General features: G+C 36.1%; 1 protein-coding gene across 6 annotated transcripts in view; it reads left to right on the top strand.

Annotated features, from left to right (window-relative positions):
• The window catches only part of LOC117168300 (pecanex-like protein 1), a 249,681-nt gene that overhangs the window by 37,884 nt on the left and 190,479 nt on the right, over window positions 1-21,318 (top strand). For 4 of the 6 annotated variants that reach the window (XM_033353848.1, XM_033353846.1, XM_033353843.1 and 1 more), the window contains 2 exons: window positions 14,820-15,101; window positions 15,279-15,649. In XM_033353848.1, coding sequence (XP_033209739.1) covers window positions 14,820-15,101; window positions 15,279-15,649 — 653 coding nt within the window. The remainder of the gene's footprint in view (window positions 1-14,819; window positions 15,102-15,278; window positions 15,650-21,318) is intronic. The other 2 variants (XM_033353844.1, XM_033353845.1) reach the window with 2 other exon arrangements.

Raw genomic sequence — 21,318 nt, 5'->3', positions numbered from 1 at the left:
GAGAGAGGGTATCTGTATTAATGATGCGTGGTTGGGGAGATCGAGTTCGATCTTATGATCAAGTTCGTTTGCTTTTTAATCGCACTTTTCGTAATGGAGAAAGATTAAATCCTGTCTTAAAATCAACAATTGAAAGAACTGTAAGGCGTTTTATGAATCATGGATCTATCAAGGACCTTCAGAGAACTGGTCTGCCAAAATCTGCAGGATCTGAGGAGATGCAGATGGACATAGCCCAAGCATTTGTTGAAAATACACACCTTAGTTTACGTCTCGATTCGTAATATTCGTATGGAAAAACGGTATAGGACTTGTGGTATCGCCTTAGGTATTGACTTAGGTATCGAAAAACGGTATAGAACTGTATAACTCTTCGGGGAGGAACAGAACTCTTACCAGAACACCTGGAACTTTTAATGAAAAATTTCCTTATGGTTTTAGAATATTCAAAACGCTGTAACCAAGATCAATACAGAGCACACCAATGAATTTCTCGTTGAAATTTACTTCAGGATTTGCACTGACCTTTTGGAAAAATTTGTTAATTTCAAATAATCTCTAACTGACCTTGAACGTTACAATTTACCTATGACTTTGCTACATACCTGAACGTAGAATTTTCCGCTCTATCGATTGCAGATGTAAAAAAGGGGGTTTCCATTTAAAAAAACAAAGTTGATCTTCAAAAAGCCATGAAGGTCAACTTCAAGATCAAAATGAAGGTCACCATTGAATTCCTCGTTGAAATTTACTTCAGGAATGACCATATGAACCATATGAAATTATATTCCTTATATTTTTATTATATTATATTTATACGGTGCATTTGGTATTTTTTCACCTTCACGCATATGGTTCTTTTTAAATTCTTTAGGCCGGTGGTTGACTATGTGATGAGCTTGAATATGACATTAAGAGTGGAATGGCCTAGGTGTTAATGATTTTGATATTGTTTGATATTGATATTGTCCGAATCGAGACTTGTTTCCAATATGGCTTCAAGCGCTTGTCAAAGCCAGCCGCAAGGCTTTCCTTAACAACGGTGTGACAATCTTCCATTAGCTGTAGGATTCGTAGATATTTGTACCAATAATCCTTCGACATTATTCCAATGAGTTCCTGATAGGCAAGCCCCAACTCCGCGTTCACCATTCTCCGTTCTAAGGGCAGTTCTGATCCAGCCCGAATTGTTGTCGTTTGGTTGCTTTTGTTTGTTTGGTTGCCGTGCAGTTGTCTTTCGAACAATGCAGGCTGATGTCGATTAACTTCTGCAGTTTCCCCTCGAAATAAAATACAGATTCAAGTCATCCACGGTGGGTAAGCCCCGCCCTGTCTTTCTTTACAATGTATCCATAGGACGTAATTGTTGATTGTTGAGGCACTGTAGGAGTCAACCCGTAAAATACCTGTCGTAATGCACAAGAGCCAGGAGATCCTTTGTATAACAACACCGACGTATTTAAGTGTCATATCAGGTATGGGCGCATCCTGAATATAAGGAGAATCTAAAGAAAGTAATCGTCTGTTGTAGTGTTGTTGAAAATTTTAATTTCAGGAATGTCTGGTATGCTATTCCTTTCGAGGTCAGACCATGCTGCTTCCAGGTTGCTCTCGCCCCCCCCCCCTCAACTACTTCCCAGTAGTCAATCTTTTGTTCCACTCGTTAAAATTCGAACGCCAGCTCTTGTATTTGAGCTCCACTGATTCCCCGTTAGAACCGCATCTCTTTCACCGTAAAGGTCTTTTTTAAAAATATTTTTTGCATCTGGTATCAAAACCTAGAATTGTTTGGCCTCTTATACGTCTACAATCACTTCAAATCCTTCAGTCTCAGCGGGAATTCCTACAACCTCAAAAACTTCCCCTACAGACGAAGCATCTACAGGTTGACTGCTCGAGGCAGATTGATGGTATAATGTCTTATGATCTTTGTTTCCCCTTCAGACAGCAGTCCATGAACAAAGATTGAGGGTTTTACGAATGTTAAATGTCGTTTACTCCCTCCACCAAGTGGGGATATACAATTAAACAAAAGGCGAAAGTATTCTCGTTGTACAGGTGCACCTTTTTGTTCGACCTGAAAAGAAGTATGGACAATAGAATTTGTTATTTTCTTTGTCTACATCAATCCTAGGTAGCTGATTCTTCTTTTGCACTTTTAGAGTAGCTTTTCCAGCTTAAACTCCTAATTTTATTCGGTCGAGTGGCCCTGTGGAAAGAAGATTTTAGGATTATATAGTTTCATTTTTCGGAAGTAACTCAGTTATTTTAACCAGTTACAGCTCAGGGTGCGACTCATACAATTTTTTCTAAAAAAGAACCTTCTTGCTTTTTGTCGCAATTTCGTATTTTTCTTGACTCCATAGTAGATGTGCATCAATGATTCGTTATATTGGAGTTACCAAAGGAAATCCTCCACGGTCACTTTCTGGGAAACTTCCGGTTAAGAGCTTCTGACCGAATTATCCTCCATGCGTGAAACTGATTGTATATAGGTTTCAACTTGTGGGGATATTCTGCTGGGAAAGTGGCCATTTCTGGCGTCATGATCTCCGCCGTCCCTCATCTTCTAGCTCCCTGGGAGTCCCCGACGATTCTCGGGACGTGATATTATCGATCCCCGCCATTTTTGTATGATTTTTTTATGTTCCTCTTGCAAGGGGACCTTTAGGTCAGTTTTTTTCTGTTTAAATTGATACTCTCCTCAATGAAAGGTACATACCAGAGGTTTCCTGAGAAAAATGAAGAAGACGCAATTTTGACCTATTTTCGAGAAAAATGCATTTAAAAAATTTGGAACGCATGGTCATCGAGCCGATGCAAGATCGTGTCGAAGCATCGGTAGCACCCTGATTGAGCGCTTGGCTGATAGCCGCAAGGTTGCGCGTTCGATTCTCGCAATCCGTACTTTTTTATTTGTTATTCTTCGTTATTTATCAAAATGCTTGTTTATTCCATTTTTTAAAAGCATTTAATATAATTATGCCATTTGATGATTATTTATTTCTTATTTTTAATGAAAACTCTCTTTTTCGTATTTTTATTATTACTCGTTTGGACAATTGTGCATATTATTATTATTTTTTTTTTCTTCAATAGTTTCTAGTATTTATATTTTCAAAGTAAAGTAGAAACAAAGTGTTTCAAATGAGAATTTCAATAATAAATACGAAATATCAGTGGATGCAATGACTCATTTTATAGATGTTTACTAACAAGAATCAGAAGTGCCTTGAAAGTGTATTTTCACGTTTCATTTTACACGCAAAGTTTGATATGTCGGAAACGCAAAATTAATTTATTGACATTGAATTATCTAAATTGCAATTGAAAAATGCGCTTTTTCATTTTGAGCAGCTTTTGCTTGAAAGTGATCTTGTCGCACCAGAATCTTCTATAGTTATTTCAGAAAAAGTAAATGTATTAAAGATAATTGGCTATTATTTGTGTTTTTTTGTAGTTCGCGGAAAATATTCTAATTTTGTAGTTATTGTTCAACTTTTCGTTTCAAATAATTTGTTCTTACTTTAATTTCAAAACATAAATACTAGAAACTATGTAAGAGTACAGAATTTTAATAAAATGAACAATTGTTCAATCAAGTGTTAATAAAAATACGATAAAGTGTTTTTATTGAAAATTAGGAGTACATAATCATCAAATGGCATAACAATATTAAATCCTTTAAAAAAATAGAATAAATAAGCACTTTGATAAATAAAAAAAAATGTTTAAAGTACGGACAGCGGGAATCGAACGCGCAACCTGGCTGTTATCAGACAAACGCTCTATTAGGAAGCTACCGCCGCTTCGAAATAATTTTCTACCGGCTCGATGACCAACCATTCGCAATTTTTAAAAAAACTTTTTTCTCGAAAATCGGTGAAAATTGCGTCTTCTTGATTATTCTCAGAAAACCTTTGGCATGCATCTTTCATTGAGGAAAGTATAAATTTAAAGGGAAAAAAGCAGACCTAAAGGTCCTCTAGTTAGTCCCTTAGCTCTTCTTTTTCTCTGCGCGCCTGGCATGGGAGACCCTGTCAGCAGTAATGTTGTAAGGAGAATATTTGTGTGCTGAGTCTTACATAGCTTAGTTTTGTTAACGAAGGTAATTACGGCATTTCATTAAAAATTCACTTTTAGTCATGTAAAATGAATTTGAGTAATATTTGATGTGAACATATGAAGTATTCATACAAATTCACTATAAAAAAATCTGAAGATAAGGAGATGAGGTTGATAAGTTACAACGCAAGAAGGATCTGATCACTGCCACTTGTTTAAAGATTGGAATGGGGAACGACTGTTGCTGAGCGAAATATGAAAAATAGTGGCACAGCAATAGAAAAAATACTGGCAGAAAGTAGAAAAATCTGAGACGGGAGGCGGGGAAAGCGAATCTGTATATGGAGGAATAGCCAAAGGAATTAAGCGAGAGAAGAGAGTTGGAAGTAGGTGAAACTGGATTAGAAGCTAAGTGGGCGCGATTAAAAATACAATGTTAAAACATGCCGAAAAAGTAAGAATGATCACTGGAGGTATCCATTATACATCTGAAAGAAACTGGGATAATGAACAGCATAGAGTGATGAGAAGGAGCAGTAAAAAAGAGTATCTAAAATGTAAGAAGAAGCTGGCAGGGCTAAGAGACGAATTAATACAAGAATACTAGAAGGCGATGCGCTGGTTCAGGTGGAGGAAGAAAATAGCGAGCAACGACATTAGCATGGATGAATGGCAAGAACACTTCTGTCATCTGCTAAAAGGAGATAGAGTTGCCTAAGGAATATGACAGTAGGGAAGGCTGCAGGAGAGGACGGTATTGCCGCAGAGTTATTGAAAAACTGACCCAAATGTGGTTACACGGAATTAATTGAGCTGATCAAAGAAATATGAGGAAAAGGAAAAATAATAAAGGAATGGACGATTGCCATAATATTCCCCATACACAAGAGTGGAAAAGAGAACGATATGTGCAACTACCGAAGCATATCAAGCTATGGAACGAATAGGAAACGTGATCAGCTACGAGTCAGTAATTGAAAAATTGAGACTAGAGTCTAAAGAATGGTGGAAAGTTTGGCGAGAAGAAAAAGACTGTGATCAGTGGCGAAACAAATTGATTAAAAATCTGAATGGCAATGCAGAAAAAAGTTTGTGGGGCAAGCCACTAGAAATAGAGAAGACACGAATTGAAGCAAACAAGAACGCGAAAGTGTGATAGTGGGCGAAAAAAACATTGCAAGACATAGAACTTTAATAAAAAAAAAAGATTGTGTATCTAAAGTGCAATACAAATTATATATTGGTAGAAAGTTATATAAAGTTATATGTTCAAATCATACAAAAATTTTAATTGTATTAAGAAGTTTCTACGGCGGACTTGACTTTAAACTTGAGCCCAGAGATGTTGACGTCCCTAGCGATTCTCATTTTACCTTGCTGTTGTATCATTCCTCCTAATAAATGTGAAATCTCTAAAAAAAATCTGCAATCGATACTTTCTTTTGAGTGAATTGCTAATATAACACAGAAATAAACTTTAAATCATTCATTTCATAAAAATTTACATTAGTTTGCGTTATTTTATAATATACTGGTATGTAAATAATACAATCCTTTATTCCGTATCAGAACTGTAACTTTTGAACTTGAGATTTTACATAACTCTTTTATATTATTTATAGTTCTGCTTTGTATAACATACTAGAATAATTATAAACTTTATCTAAATACAGTAATGTCACCAATTTACCATACTAATTAGGTTGATTTTAGTGAACTTCTCCGTGTACAGTCAACATATCTTTCAAAGCCATGAGAGGAAAGTTCAAGCCCTACCGAGACGCATAATTAGTAAATAGTTATTTGAAAGCTGAACGTGTTCTACGTAAGTGAGCTTGAAGACGTTAATGATAGAAAATGTTGTTCTTTTCAGAAAACATTTATAAACAAATTACAGTTAATAAATTTGAGAACTAATAAAAAGTGTTGCCTAAAATCACCAAAATGTACAACTATTTTGTATACAGTTCTAATGAAGCTATTAAAGCGATTCAAACTCCAAACTGTATCGCAAATCAAATTAGCGATATTTTCCGACATTTCTCATTTGGAAAGTAAATGCTAGAAACCAGTGGGGGTTGTCTTTTTCTGCCGAATAGAAGATGTGTCGATGTCGGGGCAAGAGTCCCGAAGCAAGGCTCAAAAAAAGGCACCAATGTTTGACAACGAAAAAGCTGCCCGCTATTTTCTGACATTTGCTTTTCAACCAAAAAAATGTCTAAAAATATCGCGATTTTCATGAGAAACAAAATACAATCTCATCCTTCTGGGAGGTTGCAAATAAGTATAGAACCTATACCTTAAACTTTGTAGTTTGATTCGCTTTAATATCGTCGTTGAAACTGATGATAGTATTATTGTACATTTTTGTAATTTTAAGCTACTATTGTTAACTTTAATTTGTACATAAATGTTTTCTTTATTTTCATGAATTTTTTCAAATTTTCCCCATTGACTCTTGTACAAAAAATATTGCTTTGAACTTGACTTTTGTTAAATGTGCCCGAAATTCCCTACTTTTTTATATTTTTCAGTCTGAAAAGCTCACAAATTTTTTTACATTAAAGCCTTTAAAGTCATTTTCATAGAATATTTTGAGCATTTTGAGTTACTTTTTACTGTAGCGTTTATTTTTGGCTGAGTTGACAATGTTCAAAGTCAGATGCCAATAATTTTCTCACTAATAGTAGGTATTGTTATGTTATTTGAAACCTTTTATCACAGGTCGTTACAGAAACTGATGTTAAAGCCTCTGTATGGACTATCACGCCAAGGCGAGAGCACCTTTTGAGTTAGCTCATTCTCACTTATAATATAGAGCGTATCTTAGTATGAAGTCGTGCAGAGAGATTTTAACAGATAGCAAACTGTTTTAAAAATTGTTTTTAAGCTTTGCCAATTTTCATTGCTTTCTTTACTGTTGGTAACGATAATATGCGTATATAATCAATAATAATATTATACATGAAAAATCATAAAAATAAGAATTTAAAACATATTTTGCAATACTCACCTCGAAAGTAGGGGTTTTCATGCCTCTAAATGTTGTGTAAAGTTGCTTAGTCCAGATGAAGATTCGAGGTTAGTGTGTTGAGAACTTTTGACGCAGGAGAATCTGTCGCGAAAAAATGTCGATACAATCTCCCGCCAAGTGTGAACCCCGCACTGCCATCCACTACCTCTTTGCGAAGGGACAAACTCCAGTTGAGATTTTTAATGAGGTGAAAACTGTTGGGTGAAACTTGTGTTGCCTACTACATGCCTGAAACCAAGAAGGCATAATTTTGATTGAATATCTGCCCTAGGAGGAGACCATCAACGCAGCAAAATACTGTGAAAGCCTGAAAAATTGAAAAGGGCGATTCAGAACAAAAGGAGGGACATGCTTACAAATGGACTCTGCCTGTTGCACGATAATGCCAGACATAACAGGGCTAATGCCACAAAGCAACTCCCAGACTCCTTTGGATGGGACGTTTTGAAGCACCCCCCCGTGTTCCCCTGACCTGGCGCCTTCAGATTACCATCTCTTTACTTCCCTGAAGACGCATATGGGTGGAAAAAAGGTTTTCAACGGACGAGGAGGTGAAGAGGGAGGTGGAAGTGGATGAAAGGGCTGTCAGGAGACTTCTTGGAGGCAGGCATAACAAAATTGATCCCCCGGCTCAACACTTGCATCGAGAGGAATGGCGACTATGTCGAAAAATAACTAACATACGTACAAGTGAACTCATGTAAGTATTTTAAAAATAAATTTTGGTTTGAAGCCTGCAAGAATTGAGTACACTTACTTATTGGACATGCCTCGTAATTTCATAATTACTCTCGACTGTCATTCAGGGCGGATCCAGAATTTATATGAGGAGTTACGTGGCAGAAGGAGGGAGGAGAAAGAAGAATGAGTACACAATCGCGTAGCTTACTTACTTGAATACGAAATAGGTAATTTATTGTATAGTATACATTTAGGAGGCAATTATAAAAACTGAAAATTTCAAGTACGTTGCAAATATTGGAGCATATTATGAAACGAGTTAGGCTTTGAAAAGAAAAATATTATACGAATTTCAGTCCAAAAGTAAACCTAAATGTGTTGCAAAAAATCTAAAATGCATGAAAAAATTGGAAAAAAATTATTTTTATATGTAGGGTTATAATCATTTAAAAAATAATCATCAGTTCGAGCCAAACATTTTTTGTAGCATAGGGACAATTTTTTTAAACCATTGGACTCCCTAAATAAACTTTATATCCTGGAAACATAATTAAAATCATTGGGAGCCAAGTTTTGAGAATACGGTGGGTGGTCGAAAATGTTGGAAGTTTCCGATTAATGTCTGCTTTCAGCTGGCATAGAACTTTGTAATGTCGGTCAGCATTACAGCGTTTTGGACCGCATACAACACACAGTAAAAATAAACCAAGATTTGTTGACAGATGTTGGGTGAGACATTTTCGACCACCCACCATACCCTTCAGACTCGGTTCGCAGTGATTTCCAGTTGCTTTCAACACTTAAACTTAATGGGGGGCACTTCAGTAATTGTGAGTGGGAGTAAAACAAAACAAAATAAAACTTTCGTTTTAATTTAAAAAATCCAATTTTCTCTAAAATGATATTCTATCTATTAAATTTGAGTGGCACAATTAAATATTAAGATAAGATATAGTTTATGTGTGAGAATGAGTCAAATCTGTTTTCAAGTCCGTAGCTTCTCCTTGTTAGTATGTACCGTCAGTCAAATACGCAGTTTATAATGCAGTCAAGTGATCTGATGAAAGTAGTGTGAAGTTCTTCAAGCTAAGGAACTTTCAAATAAAAATTCAAAAACTACTTTATGTCAGAATTTTGGTCTTAGTTGGGGCTATTTTCAGGCTGTGTTGCCGATTTCTCTGCTTCTAATTTTTTTGATAATTCGAATTTCGAGTGTAGATTCCGGCTCATGCCAAGTCATCACCTACACTAAACAAAAATTAGAAGAAATCTAAAAACATAATCCGACAAAATTGTGCTTTTTTCGCTTTCGAACGCACTGATAACTAATTTCCAAAAAACTAACGCTATATACAGAAACCACCATCTTTGTAAAATCTTAAACTTTGAAAAAACAAACATGGAGGGAAGTATTTTGACCGAGTATGAAAAAAAATCGTTAGGCCCCCTTTAAACGCAACTCGATATTGGATGTTTTTTTATCAATTTGTCTGATTTTTTTCGAAAGGAAAAAGTGATAAGTAAAGTTTTCTCTTATAAAAACCTTTAATTATGCGTCCAAAAAAATACCCATGCGGATAATATTGACTGATTTTTCCCTCCGTTTTAGATTTTGAAAAATGTGTGAAAGACATCAATTTTGGTCAATTCTACGTTGTTGGTGCATTTCACGTTTTGATGTCTTTGCATTTGGAATACTTGAATGAAACTTATAGAAAAGATCTCTTTAAATCGCAGTATTTACTTGCGCCTTCATATTCTTAATTTTCTGCTTAATTAACTATAGTTAAAAATTAAGGGTTTCAAAGCTCTGTAGGCTTTAAGGTACACATTCTCATCGTGACACTCGCGCTGTGCCCTCGATTTTTGACAGACATTGGTAAATAAATATTTTCTCAACCACCTTAAAATAAATAAAAAACTAAAATACTTTTTTCAGACATTTTTCTCTATCTCGTGTTGTTATGTTAAGAATAGAATTGTGGTTTTCATAATCTTTTTTATAGATAAAGCCAAAATATCCTACCAATCTTTATTTAGATTTTCACATTTCTTGCGTCTTTTGGTGTAATATTGGAATTTTCGATTTTCTGCATATTACTTACGATAAATTAAGACAAAAATACGAGTCCTATTGGAAAATTGTAAAGACATTTTGAAGAATTTTCAAAAGCTATCATTGGACTTTGAGTCTTTTTTGCGTAGTTTACTTCGTGATCAAAATTTGAATATAATGGTGTTAAATGTCGGGCAATTTTAATACTTTCTCCGTCATGAAAGATGAGAATGTAATAAAGGATTACAAATTTGTATCTCTTTTTTTCGATGAATAACTTTTTTCTACCAATTTGTTTTCATACCTTTGATCGTTTTTCCACAAATTATACATTTTTATGATTAAAAATAAAACCACGCGTCCTATCAAGAATTGATTATTAACGACGATTTTGTGGATCTTTTTTGGGATCGCAATATTTTATATCATAACTTTTTTCGTATCCAGCATGGTTTGACCACAAAATGGAATTTTTAGATTTTTCATTATTTTTTGTGCAATAAAAATTTGAATTTTTGATTTGTCAACAAAATCTAAAAATTTATCATGATAATCTTGTAGGGCTTTCAAAAAACAATGTTTTTCTGATATTGACTTTCTTTCATATCGTACATTGTTTGACTTAAAATGTTGATTTTCGCTTGATTTAACAAATTTTGAAAATGCTATAACTCTGAGAATTTTCTTTTTGACGAAAAAAGACATTTTTTAGGATCTAAAAAAAGTATGCCAAAGATCGATTTGATCGGTTCATTTTTTCGAGAGTTATCGTGCTTACGGACGGCCGGACGGCGAGACAGACCAAAGCCATAGTAAAAACGTGGGTTCTCGCAACGTGGAGATCCATTGAAAACTGTGGTGTCAAAATGAGAATGTAAAAAAAAATAAAATCTCTATTACAGATCGCTTTTTTTTATATATCACTTAGTTTGTCTGCATTGCGTCAGTACTTTTTAATATTTTCTGTAACGCTTGTGCTCGGAAAACAAAGTCTCAAAAACACTCGTAAGTTCTCTGAATCGTAAAAGAAAACCTCAGAAACATGCGCAAGTCCCTAGAACTGCTAAACAAATTTTGGAAACAATCACGAACTCTCTGGCTATTGGAAAATTTCGGAAACAATCATAACATTCTTTTTTGTTTGCCGAATAATTTCGGAAACTCTCGACCTTTATTTCGGCTATCGAAAATTTTCAGAAATAATTGCGAATCCCGAAATTTACCGGAAAAATTCCCGAAACCATTTGTAAATTCTCTTCATTCTCTTTTTTTATAAATAATATTATATAATATAATAATTTTATTCCTGAGTTTCCTTTCAGTCTGGGGCTGTTTAGCGAACACTATCCCACGAGATCGTATCCATCACCTGGTCTATTAATCGGAAGACACTGTAAACACCGGGTAGGTGAAAGTACAGAATTAACCTTGACTAGAGCTATGTTCAAAATGGTTGGTTACTTACTACTAAGCGATAACTAAGCAAACCCCAAAGCTATTACGAGCTATTAAAAAAACTAAAAACCAGGTCTGGCTTTTCTCCGCTGTCTCTCACCTGCTCTCAGCTAAATCCCGTTGAAATTTCAGCCATAACTATATCTTACTTCCGTGAGATGGGTGGTTGCAGTCTTTAACGGACACAATAAGTCGATCCGGCAAAACTCTCGTGCTTCGCACCTCCAAGAAAACCGATAATAAGGACGATTAGCTGAACAAATTATTTTGGGTAGAACCTTCGCAACTCCCTTATAAGGTGTCTATACTCCTCTTTCTTTTTATTCTCCTTGCCTATGATGTTTTTGTCAGCTGATGCCAAAAATTCGATAACAAACCCTGGTTCGTTTCTCGGAGTCAAGGGGAACTATGTGAGGCCTGGAGTGGGCACAAATTATTGGTGAGATTATTAAGTTCCCATATATGCGGCACTTCTCATTTTCGACAATTGACTCTATTTCCCTACGAGCGTTTTGCGGAGTGATTTCCGGGATAATGCCTTAAGAGTGATAGAGATGGTAATAAAGCACTCTTAGTGCCGCATTGGGCCTTTTCGATCTACGTCTTCTCGAATGAATTGGATAACTAGATTGTATGAATCCGAGGTGGTCGGGGTGTACATGCCACGGTCTACAGCTATCAATATGAATGTCTTGGCTTAAAATGTCGTGACGGTATGCTACAGTTGAAATGATCTTAAGAAAGCAAACGCTAGCTCACTCGACATCGATTGACCCTTTACATTTATGTGGAAGTTCCGCTGATTCTCTTGTCGAGGACCTGTTCACGTAAGTTTTTCTCCTGTGTTTTCTTAATCCGGGATTTCAGGAGTGAGTACTCGAGATGGATAAAATTTGATGCATTTTGCTCAACCCTAATACTGAAGTTAAGTCAGAGAGTTTAAGCAGCCTCCTCCGCTGCTTTTTACAGAAACGTTCCTTTGCCCACTTCTGCGTATTTGTTGACCATTCTAAGAAGAGGGTCTCGACCATTTGCGACCATATGTGCTGTACCCAGAATGATCCTGTTGTGTAGACCTTTAAGATTAAGTATTCCGCGACCACCTTGATGGCGTGAGATGTAAAGTCGCGAAAAAGCCGACTTGGTGCATGTTTTTATACATGTGATTAACTTTTTTTGACCCGTTATCGAGGGATCTGAGCTCCTTCTTCGTCCATGCAACCACTCCAAATGAATAGAGTACAAAATTTGCCGGATGAGACGTTTACATCTGCTCGGGAGAGTATCCTTTATAGATGTCACAGCTTGAGTGCGGGTATGTGGCATGTCTAGGTATGTGTAGGTATGTATAGCGCGAAGGTGTCCTATAGCCCTTCCGTCGACGATCTCACGGTCTTCGTGGATGCCATTAGGTTTTCCTTGACAATCGTTAGAGCTAGGTGTAGTCGCTCTGTTTTTTTAGCATAGATCTTAAGATAATCCATGTAAAATACATGAGTGACCTTATACTTTCGATGTGCAGGTTTGCCGCAAAAGTACCCCTCGGAATGGCGAAGCCCTAGAGATAGTGGCAATAATTTAAGGCAAAAGAGAAATGGGCTCATGGTGTCGCCCTGAAAGGCGCCTCTCTGAAATGTGACCTTGTTAGTTGTCACATTATTTTTTCCAGGTGAGATATTAAATCTGGAATACTGCGTCTTTTTAGACAGATCTATCAATGAGCAGGTTCTCTTAACATCATGTTGCTCCTTTCTTTGAACCGCGTTCTTACATTTCTTGCCACACAGGTCCGATTGTCTGAACTATCCTATCATTTGTGAGTAACACGCTAAATGCGGGACGCGTACTGTCTTGCCTAGTCTATCTTTGTGGTAAATTGATTCATTCGTCTTTGCAACTTTCAAGGCTCTGGCTCCATTAAACACACTACAATTGTTAGTTCAGATGCCGGAATCTTCGGGAAATGCTCCACAAAGCCCTTAATCCAGTTTAGCCAGATCTTTGGGCTTTAGATAAACCTGAATGTTGATTGTTCTGCGGGTCCTAAAGCATCAGTCTTCCTCTAATGGGTGCCTGCTTGCGGCTGGTCTCAGTGTCGACATTCTTTTCCTGTTTCCGACTTGTTCTGGCTAAGGTGGACTAGGAGCTCCGCTTATATGACTCCTTTTCCTGATTTCCGCGGTACGGTTTTGCCGCCCTTTGTGCGAAAATTGCGAGGGCTCAGTGTCGACTTGCGATCCCCAATGGGCACCCCTGATAGGTAGATCGCTCCAAGAGTCACCCATCCAAACAACTTGCGATTCCTGATGGGCACCCCTGCTGCCCAGATCACCTTGAGAGCCTCCGTACAATTAGGTTAAAACTCACCGCCTTTTTCGGTACCCAATACCCTTAGGTTTCTCCAAACCGTCGAAAGGCCAATGTAGATTTGTTAATCATGTTACTGCATGTCCCTCTCGCCCAGGAACGTCGTCGAGAGTGGCCGCCAAAGTGGCATCAGATTGACCAAGGCCCTCCGTCTCAGAAACGTCGTCGAGGGCTGCCTCACTCAAGGTCCAAGAAATAAGATTGGGATGTTTGGTTTATTTCATAGCATACTTTTAAGTTGTAACTCTTAAACCAGCTGATGTAAGAAAGCCTCAGTCAACGAAAGACCCCGCGGGTTAATATTCGCTGAGTATAGGATTTATAATCATAAATTATATTTACAAATATATGATAAGTTATATTTATAATCACAAATTGTACCCAGCTAACATCTTAAATTCTTCTTTCTTTCGGTGAGTACCACTTGTAGTCTTTGAGGTGGCGAGATCGTATCGATCAAGTGAATTTCTCTTCCAATGACCTCGACATAACGATGCATGCCAGTAAGTCCCTACTCGCCTGTTTCGCTTGTTGTGGTACGCCGCCGCCAAAGTGAAGTTCATAAAAGTGCGGTTACGTCATACCTTCCTCCCAGGTACATCTTAAGCCCTAATCTTGCAACACTTTTCCTTCATGACTGAGACGTAAGCTCACGATGTAAATAGTATTAGCAACAAATTTTTCGCTTTAATTTTAAAATAACTTCGCTTTTTGATTGTGAACATTAGTTTCCCTCTTGTATTTAATTTTATAACTTTGTAATCAGTTTCGGCCCACAGACTGACAACAATTTTATAATTTCTGTAAATTTTTGGAATACTTTTCTAAATCTGACAAAGAGTTGGTCTCACGATTTCGAAAAGTTCATTTAGCTAAAAAAAAGATAAACTATTTTTCTACTTACGAAGTCGTAAACGGTAGTGCAGTATATACAATTCGCTTAAATATTTGTGATATCTTTATGAAATCTTCGAAATCTTTTAAATCTTTCTGAAATCTTTTGAAACCTAACAAAATTTCACAAAGATTTCAAAGATGTCAAATATTTATTTATTCTTTGATTTATGTAAAATTTCAGGGTAAGTTAACATTTATCAACAATGGTTAGGTATAACTCTGTCTTAAGCCGTAATATAGGACGCCTGTACTGATTTTTTTCAGGAAAAACAGATACACCTCCTGTTGAATGCTCTTCTCGTAACTCATATATAGAACCAAACAACGTTCAAAATGTAGATGCTGATAGTATAACCTCGGATTACGCACGTGACAAGCCAAGTGCAACAATAGACTTAAAAGTTGAAATTCACCGCAAAAACAGTTCGGAAAGTTCTGAGGAAAATTCGCATTTGAACAAACCAATAACAACTAGTTTAAATGTACGCGAAACCGAGTTGGTGACTTCTCAAGATCATGAACCACGTTGCAAAAGTAAAATAAACGGTAACACTTGATATTTAATTTAATTTATAGGACATAAAAATAATTTATTTTGAAATTATAACAGATTAATGTCAACAATTATGCCTTTTCATCACTGAATTAAACTATATGTTAAAAATTTTATTGAGCCTCATTGACCTATTATAATTTCATTTCCCTAAACTATTTTATTTGCAGTTATGTCAGAATGGCGACTTAAAAGACAAAAATGTGTAGTTATAGCAGAAGAAAATCGTCCTGTGCCTCGTAAACTGTGTCACAATGCTCCGGAAGATTCTCGAAATCGAGAAAGCCGACATTCTAAGCAGAAAAGCTTGGGGAAGACAGGTTCCGAAAGTCAGATTAAACAAACTGGATCCCTAGAGTTACAGCAGCATGGTGATGACTATCCTTACTGGAAATCTAATCAAAGTGTTCGAAGACTTAATTCAAACTATATTTCTATGGAAAATCATCTCAAGACCGATCATCCACAAAGCCTCGAGATTATCTCTAAAAACGAAGATCCTGACAAGAACCAAATTTCTTCTCATCCTCAATCTCTAGAAGTAAGTTTCTGTTTCAAATAGGAAAATTAAATGTAGATTAAATAGAAAATTTAATGTCCCTTTAACTACCAAAATTGAACTTTAATAATAAATTTCTTAGAAATAGGGTCATCCACTGATTTTTATTTTAAAAATACGCAAAAAAGAGGCTTAATTTAAAAAGGTTGTTTTCAATTTTTGATTAAGAAAGAAAAATGCATGTCCCTTTGAAAGTTGTATTTCTTTCCCTTTTTTATGCTAAACTCATAATCGTATAATTTCTCAGAATTTAAATTTTACTTGGAATCTTTGTAGTTTATGAAGTTTTTAAGTTAAATAAACAAGATTCGTTATCACATAAAAACGTATAATTTTTTTCACTGCATAATTTTTTGATCTTCGCATAATTTTACACCCTCATAAAAAGAAATACAAAATTTAGTACAATTTTAAGACCAGTTTCAAACAATGTTTGGTCTTTTTCTGGTATGTACGCTTCAGCCTATACATGCATCACTTTTTAGGCATTGAAATAGACCCCACGCTGTCTCTATGAAATAAGGATAGCTGTCTGTACGAGCAGACTGCCGGCATGGACAAAAGATTCCTAGCCTTCTGGGGACCAGCAAAGATCAGTTTAAGACCGGTTTAAGATAGGCCTATACTTGCCTACACTGTAGTCTTAAGTCGAGTATTCTTTTTACGAGGGAATTTATTAGTTTAGTAAATTTTAACAGAAAGCATATTCTTTTATTTTGTGAAATGTGAGTGTAAGGATTGAGTAGTGCCCTATGTTGCATTTACAATTTAGCGTTTGTTGCTAATACATGTAAGTTAGGTTGAATACTGCACATAGCTGAGCGCTGACCCTACAGAACGCCAGCCAATTATAAAATGGCGTTTTGCAAGTTAGTCGTCTGTCAATAGTGATCATCGATCAAAGTACCATCGTGATTCTCTTTCCCTTTTCGGGTATGAAAAGTGGCATTTCACGTACACGGGATTGATTGTTTTATTTATTACTCTAAATACGTGTATTCACAATGGAGCCCAAAATCACTACTAGGAATAAACTCACAGTTTTCGATCGTGCAGACTAGTTTAGAAACGAAGGCATGTTTGTCTTCGATGCGATTAAAAAATCATGATCTGCAATTAATAAAAAACAAAATAAATGGGATAGAAAATTCATTTCGGAAAATCACTGCCTTCCTGAATCATATAAATCGAAGAAAGAAACTGCCGTCAGACTTGAAGAGCCAGTTAATAGAAATTAAAGCAAATTTCCATGGAAGAGTCTATTAGAAAATCCAAGAAAATTAAAACTGGCGAAGAAGAGTTTATCATTTCTACAGTTTCTGCTTTTATGAAAGCTAAAGTTCCAAATAAAAAGTTGGACGATCCCGGTATTCGAGAATGGATGAAAAATATATCATATTTTATTCTGACCGTATTTCTTTAGTTTAGGATTAGGAATGGAAGCTTCTAATGTGTCCCCTAAGGGTTTACATTTTTCTTACACCTTCTCTATTCCTTTACACACCTTCCACATACTTACTTGGTGGTGGAAGGGGGACCTACAGTTTAAGGTGGGTTCCGAACCACCAAGAGCAACAGCCTTAAGTACTTAGAGAAAACCTTTTTCTCTAGAGGTACCGGTCCCACGACTCTCCGGAGATGAACAACTCCCTTGCTAGGCTAGTGTTCACCGCATGGGCCACCGAGACTCTTCCAGAGTGCGAGGCGGGAATCGAACCCGCAAGCCGAAGGAGTGGGTCCAAAGCCTACGCTTTAGCCCCCACGACCATCGTCCCACTTATTTCTTTAGTTATATAATTAATTAGAACAATTTGTTAAAATAGAATACTATATACTACGATACGACCATATCAATACGAAAATATTATACTGTTCTCATTAAGCCCTGGCGTACTGAATGAACGAAATGGACACACTACAACGTACCCTTATAATTTTTCCGTGAGAAAGTCACGGAATAATTGCAATAGTTTTTTCTTGCAGCGTTAAAAAAAAGACAATCCCTGTCGTTAACATAGGCTGAAGGCGACTTCAAGCGCATCTTCTTTCAGTAGTAGCATACTACTTAAGCGACTATGGACGCGCTTTAAGTCGCTTTCAGCAGAAGTTATGACATTTTTGAAAAATTTTTAACGCTGCAAAAAAAAACTATTGCCATTACTCCCTGACATTCTAATTGAAATTTAACGTCGAATACGAATTGCAACAAGTTAAGCCCATCTTGCTGGGATTTTTTTTTGCATATTACGGAACGGATACTATGTGGATACTATAAGGGTACATTGTAGCGTATCCTTTCTGTTCATTCAGTCTACCAGGGATGGCAAAAAACATCTTTAACAAATGATTGCTAAATTTATTCATTTCCATTCTAGTGATTTTTTTCCTATTTTATATTAATAACAGCGTCCAGATGATAGACAACATATATGATCTGAACTATCTAGTATATAAGAGGATTAAATGGGGAAAGGGGGAAATCATAGCAAAGTTCGTGGTCTTAAAGGCGGCGTTTGACTCACTAGACCAAGGCGAAATAAAAAAAAAGTATGATGAAAGAGGGGATAAGAGAGGGATTAATAAAGAGAGTATCGGAAATTTTTAGAGAGGGAAATATCAGGGTAAAGGTAGGAGAGCAAGTAGAATATAGTTTCTGGTTGGTGAGAGGAGTGAGGCAAGGATGTCCTCTGAGCCCACTTTTATTTAATATATTAATATCTGACTTTTAAGAAGAAATGAGGAGAAAAGGCTGGAGGGGAGTTAGGATACGGAAGGAAAATATATATACACTGGCATACGCAGACGACGTAGTGTTGATGGCAGAGGATGAAGAAGGGATGGTGGGCTTAATAGCAGGATGAGAAAAATACTTAGATGGAAAAAGATGAATTTAAATGTAGAAAATACAAAGATAATGAGGTTTAGAAAAGGAGGGGGAAGGAAGAAAGAATGGACGGGCAGACGGTAGGGAATAAAGTTAGAAGAAGTGAAAGAGTTTAAGTATTTGTGATATATCTTGCAAATGAATGGACATCATAGAGCTTATACAAGAGAAAGGATAGAAAAGCATCAGGGGTAATGAAACAGATAAGGGAAATAGGAAAAAGAAGGTTCCAACAAAATTTGAGAAGGAGAATATGGTTATTTGATACGCTGGTATGGCCGGTATTATATTATTGAGCAGATATATGCGGGAGGAAAGAAAGGAAAGATATTGAGAGTTTACAAGAACTCGTTCGTCAACATGTCCTAGATTGCTCTATCGCAGTAAATAGAAATAAGGGTCTAGATATAAGATGTTATGTATATAGTTGTAAGTAATTGTAAATAGTTAGGATGATATCTTATGAAAAATATGTAGGCGGAAAGATGTTAAGGAATGGAAGTCATATAAACCCTTAGGGGACACATTATGAATAAAGAAGAGTGTCAATTCTGTCCGCATGTAATGCTCAACAGTGCTCACAGGTGATAGTAAAAGTAAGTTATTAGTGTTAATATTATATGGACGATTAATGATTACTTTTTCACATTAATCTTACGATATCTGATACAAGTACTAGTGGACGTTATTCTATATAATTTCTTGTATTTTTGGCAGATACTAACGAAGTATAAAGTAGAATTCGATAACTTGACAGATGTGATGTCTTATAGGGCATCCTACGTGAAGGCTGGCGTAAATACATTGAAAAATATTTTCAGATACAAGTTCGACTTAATGAGTTCATATAAAGAACAAAGATAGTATTCAAGAATACAAGAAATCAAAATATAATCATCTGAAGTTTCTGAAAAACTATGATCTTAACTCGTTGGGGTACCTAAAAGTCATCTGAATATGGATACGAAGTTGTCGAATATATTCAATCTTTACCTGTCGTTGTAAATGCTGTTAAGCATTTCAAGAGTCTAACGGAAAATGATTTTGATATTATTTAAATCGAAACGTCGTTTTTAAAGAAAGCTGTGTTGAGCTTGCAAAAGACGAACGATCTCATCGAAACAGATACAGCTAAACTCTTTTTCGAAGCAGTAAAAACTCCTTTTCACCCTGTTTCTGAAATTATCAGCCTCGAGCGTTCAATCAAGGAAGCTGAGAAAGCTTCCACTTTATTAGAGGATGTGCTGATTTCTCAGTTTCTCATCGCACACGCTGTATTTAAAGATAATTTGGAGACAATTCTCGAAAAATTAGAGGACATTGTTTCAAAGATCCTAACTGGAATGCTATATAATCACTTTAACTTTTCTAAATCAGACTTCTTTCTGTAAGAGATTGTGTGTGTGTGTGTGTGTGTGTGTATGTGGGTGACGTCTACCAAAAAGGGGACTTACTCTAAAAAAATCGAAATCGAGGTTTTTTTACACCATTCGATAGTTTTTGAGTTTTTTAAATGAAACCATCGAAGAAAATGTCGAGCTTTATTATTGCTAATAATTGAGTTGTTAGGTACTCCAGAAATCGGGCTTTCGCTCGAGAGTTCGAGACCCCATGAAGCAACTTCTACCACTATGTTTCCTACATCTCCACGTCTCATCTATACCCCGTTCTGGAGCCGAATCTACGACGCCGGTATATGCGTGAGAATGTTGTGGTAAGTGGAGAGATAAGATTATGTGAGTCTTCCCTGTCTCCTAAAAGTTGCGTCGATCGGGTCGACTTCGATCGCTCGCCCTGAAAAATCTAACTTTTCAGAGTAAGCCCCCTTTCTTCGGCGCACGTCACATAATTTGTATAAAAACTATAACATTTTTTATCTTTGTTATATATATATATTAATTTTAAATGTATTTATATCTGTTTTCTATTTATAGATGCGATTTTATAGGTCTTTCTATAGTATGTTTGAAAATAAATGTTTAATATTAAAGATAAAAACTTGTTCTTTTCGTTTTTAGAAACCTAATAGTGTAATACTGCCTTTATTTATGACAAAAGCCAGTAATAAACATAGACAAGGTTTTAACTCTCTATATGCACGACATTCAACAAACATGTGGTAGCATCCATTATATTTTTAAAGAATCGAAACCTAGGGTTAAGTAATGATTAATTAAAATTATCATCATTGATAAACCCGAAGATAGAACTTGTGGACATCACTGAATTTGCATTAAAAAAAAAAACTAGTTATCGGGTTAAGCCCGGGTTTTTTTCTGTCAGTCACGGACTAGGCAAGTGCCTAATGAGGTGACGATGTTATAAATTAATTACCATGTTTGAAATCTTTTAAGATCATGTTGTAGATACAAAATTAGGATCATGGTGTACTTTGGAGTTCGTCTTTCACCGCTGTGGACCTTACACAGCGGCCGCGAGCGCTTGAGCTGACAAGAGTCCCCTCTAGTTGCTTTCTTAGAGCCACCATCTGTCACTCCATAGGGGTTTAGTCGTCTTCTTCCTAATGTTCTAGAAAGTTTCTCATAATGAGAAAAGTGTTTAATGAAACCACCTTCTGAGCTGCTTCCAGTAACTTACCAGGTGTATACATATGAAACCTGTATTTTTTCAAGAAAAAAAACATTTATTTCAAGAGAATGATAAGAAATATTTTATTCAAAGTATGCGCCCTCGCTGGCTACACATTTTGTCCACCTTTCAGGCAATTTATGGATACCTTTCCAAAAAAAGTCTTCGTTTTTTGAAG

The sequence above is a fragment of the Belonocnema kinseyi genome, chromosome 2 (assembly GCF_010883055.1).
Source record: "Belonocnema kinseyi isolate 2016_QV_RU_SX_M_011 chromosome 2, B_treatae_v1, whole genome shotgun sequence".
Taxonomy (NCBI): Eukaryota; Metazoa; Arthropoda; class Insecta; order Hymenoptera; family Cynipidae; genus Belonocnema; species Belonocnema kinseyi.
This window is presented reverse-complemented; position numbering and strand designations above follow the sequence as displayed.